Source organism: Piliocolobus tephrosceles, chromosome 9, assembly GCF_002776525.5.
Source record: "Piliocolobus tephrosceles isolate RC106 chromosome 9, ASM277652v3, whole genome shotgun sequence".
In the NCBI taxonomy this organism is placed as follows: domain Eukaryota; kingdom Metazoa; phylum Chordata; class Mammalia; order Primates; family Cercopithecidae; genus Piliocolobus; species Piliocolobus tephrosceles.
Genome location: NC_045442.1, coordinates 14,284,305 through 14,291,206, shown reverse-complemented (window position 1 = coordinate 14,291,206; position 6,902 = coordinate 14,284,305). Strand labels below are relative to the sequence as shown.

At 53.8% G+C, this 6,902-nt stretch overlaps 1 protein-coding gene across 4 annotated transcripts in view; it reads left to right on the top strand.

Moving 5' to 3' along the window:
• The window catches only part of GRK5 (G protein-coupled receptor kinase 5), a 255,238-nt gene that overhangs the window by 215,676 nt on the left and 32,660 nt on the right, over positions 1–6,902 (top strand). For all 4 annotated transcript variants that reach the window (XM_023224349.1, XM_023224348.2, XM_023224351.2 and 1 more), the window contains exons 5-6: positions 2,549–2,649; positions 4,395–4,487. In XM_023224349.1, the coding sequence (XP_023080117.1) occupies positions 2,549–2,649; positions 4,395–4,487 (194 nt within the window). The remainder of the gene's footprint in view (positions 1–2,548; positions 2,650–4,394; positions 4,488–6,902) is intronic.

Sequence of the window (6,902 nt, the reverse complement as noted above, 5' to 3'; positions counted from 1 at the left end):
CTCACCCTGTTGCCTAGGCTGGAATGCAGTGGTATGATCGTAACTCACGGCAGCCTCGACCTCTTGGGCTCAGGGAAGCCTCCCGCCTCAGCCTCCCAAGTAGCTGAGACTATAGGCAAACCACCGTGTTTGGCTACTTTTTTTTTTTTTTTGGTAGAGGTAGGCAGTCACTACGTTGCCCAGGCTGGTTCAAACTCTTGGCCTCAAGCAATCCTCTTGCCTTGGCCTCCCAAAGTGCTGGGATTACAGGCGTGAGCCACTGCGTCCTACCTGGCTTCATCTTCATCTTTTAATTCTACCCCTGCCCGGCACCAGGCTGTGCCTGTGGTGGGTAAGGGTGGGTCCTCCCTAGGTGGAAACAAAGGCAGAACCCTGCAGAGTGCACACAGGTGGGCAGCTCAGGTCCCCCTTCTAACCGTTCTGTTTCTCCCCATGGCCCACCCTGCTGACATCTCTATCTGGTCCTTGCTGACTCGCACCAGGCTCAAGGTCATATCCTGACGCAACACGTTGTATCATCTTGCTCATGAACAGACAGCCAGCACCAGCTCTGTGCCAGGCCTTGGGCCGCCCTGGACTATGGGGAGGCCAAGCCATCAGCTCTCCTTCCTGAAGCAGATTTGCCCAGGTCCTCGGGATTTGTTCTGATATTCAGTTGCTCTGAAGTAGCCTGGAGGTACTGGTTCCCAGGAGACTCAGCTGCCAGAATTCCCAAGAAAGTTCTCTAAGTCTTAGAAGCACAAGCCCCCAGTTGTCGATGCCCAAATCTCAAAGGACCCTTTGGGCATCTCTGGGGCAGTTCCTTCCTATTTCAGAGGCTGAGACGGAGGCATCAAATGGCCAAGGTCAGAGGCTGGGCCAGACAGAGCTCAGGCTCCTGGCTCTTGCCTGGGGCTCCTCCCATGACATCAAGCATCTTTTCTGCAAAAATTGTGACTCGTGCTCTGTGGGTTGCTCTTCTGTGTCTCCTGGGGCAGAGTGGGAAGGCAGGTCGGAGAGAGCAGCCGCTATCCAGGCTGCTGATGGTAACTGGGAAATGTGCTCTGAGCCTGCTGTTTGGTGGGAATGGCTTGGCCTGCACTTGGGTAAGTGGTGTTCACTGTCACAGCAGCTTGCATCCGCACCGCAGACTGCCCTCCAAGAAGCCGAAGCCTCTCAGGCCTAGCTCAGTGGGGAGACCCTGAGGGCAGGGGTGAGCCTCAGAGAGGGCTGGGCCTAGAAAAGAAAGAAAGAAGGAAGGAAGGGATTTGAACATTCAGAACCGTGGGGAACAGAAAACAAGCCACTGATTTCATTCACCAAGGACAGGCCAGCTGCTGCCTCGGGCGTCCTCTCTACCCCCGGGGTTGACACCTCCCAGCCCTGAGAAACCATCCGGTGGACTTAGCAAATCAGCCCCATAGGGAAGAGGAGGCAAGGCTTTCAGATTTCAGCATCCCTCTGGGAGAGAGCTGTGTCCACACCCTATCTTTCTGAGCCCACTCCCAGCAGTTTTCTCAATTATCCCTGTAATTTATTAAAAACCCATCTCAAAGCCCAGCTGGTGAGTCAGCCCCTGGGAACAGCTGGCAGAGGGTGAATGGTAGGAGGAGGGGACGGGGTAGGGTGAGGCCTGCCCTGGGTGGAGCTGCCTTCCAGATGCGGCTGCCACTCCTGGGTAGGACACAGCAACTCTTGGAAATGTCCTTTCAAACTTAAAATACTCAGGCCAGCAGCTTAACCTAGAAAGAGAAAGAAACAATGGGGGTGACGTTTATTTCATGCTGGCTGCTACGGCCAGATCTGGGCCAAATGCCTTACCTGAAGTTTTTATTGATTTGCTCCGAGAGAAGCTCCTATTCCCGATCGTCTTCCTGACAAGAGTGAGACTGAGCAGTTAAGACCAAGGCCACAGCTGCGAGTTACAGATCTGGGGTTCAAACCCAGGCCTGCAGCTCTGGGGCTACAGCTCCCCTCCCCTCCTGACCCCCTCCTCCCTCCTGAGCCTGCCTGTCCACCTGGGCCTGATCCAAACCCTTTCACACATGAACCTCGAGGCTGGGCAGGTGTTCATCTTCTGTTTTGCCCCCGGAGGAAAGCTCAGCACGGCCAAGGGGCGTCACCAAGCCTGCTGGGGGCTTAATGATGGGCTGGGTCATGCTGCACAGCCCCTTAGGGTTGGGAGCATTTGCACACCTTGTTGGCTCTGACTACATGCCCAGGCCATGGGGACTGTCATTATCAATGTTATGCAGATGAGGAATGAGGCTCAGAGAAGCCAAGTGACTTCCATGAAGTCACACAGCCTATAAGTGGCACAACCAGAAGTCTCACCCTGAACCTGGGCTCATTCACCACCTTCCAGCTCAGCCACCTTCCCAGATCACCAGTGTCCAGGTAGCCCTGAGCCAGGTGCAGGCTGGAGGGGGCAGCCAGTCACACGCTGGGGCAGAGACGGGCTGCCAGGTACCTGGAGTCTGGCTGGTTCTTGGCCCAACACCCATGGGCAAACCTGGCCGCACTGCTGCTGGCTCCTCCCTGACCACCTCCCTTCCCTTCCTTCTTCCAGTCCCCTGTTTTCATAGCCCAAGTTGGCCGAGACCTGGTCTCCCAGACGGAGGAGAAGCTCCTGCAAAAGCCGTGCAAAGAACTCTTTTCTGCCTGTGCGCAGTAAGTGCCCCAGCCACCTGGCCTGTCCTCCCTGGGCTGCCCAGAGATGCGATGCCACGGCTCTCTACCTGACAGTACAGGGCACTGAGGCAGGTCTTCCGTGCCTGACAGCTTCAGCCAAGTTATACCAACTGTTTGTATACTTCCCATGAAGAGAAAAAGATATCGAGATGCCAAGTCCAAAAAAAACATCTGCTGCTAAGGGTGTTGAAAGCAAGTGGCTCTCCAGGCTGTTGAGACAGAGGAATGTGCAAACATTTGACCCTGTCTGGGTGGTTTGGAGATCTTTCCCAGGGTCCTCAACCCCCACCACCGCCACCAACCAGAGCCAGTGCTACTGATGCAGGGGGCGCTTCTCAGCCGAACCCTGTCACCTTCTCTGGAGGTGGCACATCCACCCCGCAGGGGGTGAGACAAGTCGATGGCCATGCTGCCAGCAGAGTACCAACTAAACCCCGCCCCATCCTGCACACACATACGCTGAAGGCATGAGCACCGAGGAGCACACACAAGTACAAACACATGAGTGCACACACACTTGCTGACACATACAGGTGCACGCACACACACACACGCTCGTGGAAGCTCTCCAAAGCCAGGTTACCCCACATAGCTGGATGAGCCTAGAGGCTTTTTGTGTGCCCTTATTCAGCACCACAGACATCAATTGAGTACCTACTGTGTACTTGGCACTGTGCTGGGTGCTGGGGGATACCAAGGTGAACAAGAACCCAGTCCTGGCTTTTGTGGAGTTTATACAAGAAAAACAGTAACCTGCATACACTTAGAAGGGAGCTGGGAGGGCTGTCCTGGGACCAAGCCCTGGGTTAGGTGCTGGGGAGAGGCCCTGGTGGGCAGAGCAAGCTTGGTTGCCGCTCTCTTGGAGCTGCCCAGGAGTCAGATCTGACAGTGGGTGGGGTCTTGGTTGGTGACCCTGACCCTGAGGGAATGGCCGTCTTGGCTCCCAGCGTTGGCTTTCAGGTTTGGCAGGACACAGCCTCTGACGTGCACCACCTGCCATAGTCCCCTCCCTTCCCCAGGCCCCGAGTGCCTGTGCTAGATTACTCAGCGTGGCCACTTTCTAAAGGAAAGAAGCTACCTGCAGGCATTTTCAGAACCTGCCCTGATGGCCTAAGATCCATAGAGATCCACGGCATCCCAGGGCTCAACCTGGCGCCTGGCGCACAGCCGGTGACCAGTAAATTCTGCTGCATGCATAAAAAACTCCCAGTGGCTTTGCTAGTCCAAGACCAGATCCAGAGCTGCAGTTCTGAGGGGCTATGGCCCCACCCTTCCCCCAACCACCTACCACCCCTGATTCCCAGCGCCTCCCTGCACCTCGTTAAGTCTTCGTCTGTTCTCAGCTTAAGGTCACTTCTTCAGAGAGACCCCTCTACCCTTGCAGTCCCCCCGAACTTATTCATGATGGCATACCTCTGGGATTGTTTATTTCATGTTTGCTATTTGCTGTTTGTGTCTCACATACAATGCCAACCCTTTGCTCCCAGCTGTATGCCAGGACCTGGAACAGTACCCAACACATGGCAGGTGCCCAACAAGTGTTGGCAGGACCAACCAGGTTCCCACAACGCTCAGTAGAATGGCAGGACCTCTGGCCAGACGTGCTGCGTCTGCATGGGTTGAGAGCCCTGTTTGCTTGCATCTCCAAAGCTGGATACAGCTTTGCCTCCGTGCTTGAAGATCGGGATTATAAAATGTTCATCCTCTTGTTACATCTGCGCCAGGTCTGTCCACGAGTACCTGAGGGGAGAACCATTCCACGAATATCTGGACAGCATGTATTTTGACCGCTTTCTCCAGTGGAAGTGGTTGGAAAGGTGAGTCCACAACACCCCATACATATCAGGGAGGCAGAGGGTACACATTTTTCATCCGAGAATTCATATAAAAATCAGTTACCTCCCATGGGCTCATGGTTAAAACAAAATTAACCCGACTCCCCCTGTTAATTAAGTTGTGTATTCTAGAAATGCCATATGCTTATTCAAGTGTGCACACACACACACATTCATACAAATGTAAACGGCATCTTGTTCTTGCTTTTTTTGCTTCACTGTCTTTGGAACTCTTTCTCTGCTAGGAAATAAACAGCTGCCATATTCCTTGGAGTAGTTGCACATCCTTGATTTAATCCAGTGCCCTGTTAGTCGATACTGAGGTAGTTCTCCATTTTTCTGTGTGCAGCCCTCCCTAAGTAATAAGTAGCTTTGTACATAAATCTTTAAGTACTTCTGCAAGTACATCCAGAGAAATTCCTAGCAGAGGAATTTCTGGGTCAGAAGGCACCTGATTTTAAACTGTGAGTGCTGTTAAGCTGCCATCCAAAACAGTTGCCCCTGACCTCCAGTGCAACAGTGCCTGAGTGCCTGCTCCTCAGCTTCACCAACACTGTTCTCGTGTTTTCCTACCCAGCGAGCGAGCAGTGCAGCTTCCTTGTTGCTTATTTTCTTGTCTCTCTAATAATGGGGGAGACCAAGCATCTTTTCCTGTGTGCTTGCCGCCTTACTCTCTTCAAAGTACTCGTCCATGTGTGGCTGTGACTTGGGCAGTTGTGTCCCCTCTGTGACAGATGAGGAAGCAGAACCTAGGACCTGACTTAGCTCGTCACCCAGGAAGCCAGTAGTGCTGCCAACGAGGCCGTGGCCCCGAGCCCCCAGCGCAGTGCTCTGCCACCTTCACTGGCCCAGGATTTGTAGAGCGGGGCGATGCCTGTGTAAAATCCATGCTGGGCCGAGCTGGCAGACGAGGGTGGGAGCCTCCCCTCCCACAGCCCAGAGGCCTGGCACGCACAGCCATCTGGGGGCATCTGGTGAGAAAGGAGCCATCCACTGCTGTCTGCCAGCTGCACAGCTGGCTGCGTCCCCCGTAGACACTCAGGCAGCTGCAGGCCAGGAGCCCCTCTAAGCCCCGTTCACAGCCCTTCCCTGCTTGCTTCTGGAAACCCAGCAGAAAGCCCTGGGCTCTGCACCCATGGATGGCTGCTTTCTCTCCACCTGACTAGTGGGGATGACAGCGTGACCAGAGATGGCCTCCTTAATGGCCGCTGTCCACCCTGCACAGGCACATCATGGCTCCAGGAGAGCTTGAGAGGCAAAGGATTGGCCTAGACATCTACTGGAGGCACCAGAGCCCCCAGCCTGGGTCCGAGTCCCGCCTCTGCCTCTTCCCAAGGAGGGGCCTCAGAAAGGGTCACTCACGTCTCCACACCTCAGCGTCCTCATTTGTAAAATGGGGATGATTGTGCCTGCATTGGGGGCTTGGGCTGAGGGGGAGATAAGATAAGCACAATACCTGCTGGAACAAGGCAGGTGTTCCGCAAAGCTCAGCCATTTGACCACAGGAAGTAAACTGCTGAATACAGTTGTTGCGTCCGTCACCACCATCATCACCATCATCACCATCACCACCATCATCAGCATCACTGCTGTTATCAATGTCCCACTGCCATCAACAGCATCACCGCCATCAACAGCATCACCACCTTCATCGACATCACCACCATCATCAGCATCACTGCCTTCATCGACATCACCACCATCATCAGCATCACCACCTTCATTGACATCACCACCATCATCAGCATCACAGCCTTCATTGACATCACCACCATCATCAGCATCACCGCCTTCATCGACATCACCACCATCATCAGCATCACTGCCTTACTGCCTTCATCGACATCACCACCATCATCAGCATCACCACCTTCATTGACATCACCACCATCATCAGCATCATAGCCTTCATCGACATCACCACCATCATCAGCATCATAGCCTTCATCAACATCACCACCTTCATCAACATCACCACCATCGTCAGCATCATCACCATCATCAGCATCACAGACATCAACAGCATCACCACCGTCAACACCATCACCACCATCACCAGCATCACCACCATCAACAGCATCACTACCATCAGCAGCATCACAGCCATGAACAGCATCACAGCCATCAACAGCATCACTACCATCAACAGCATCACCGCCATCATCAGCATCACTGCTATCATCAGCATCACTGCCATCAACAGCATCACCGCCATCAACAGCATCACCGCCATCAACAGCATCACCGCCATCATCAGTATCACTACCATCATCAGCATCACTGCTATCATCAGCATCACTGCTGTTATCAGTATCGCACTGCCATCAACAGCATTACCACCATCATTAGTATCACCACCATCATCAGCATCACCACCATCATCAGCATCACCACCAT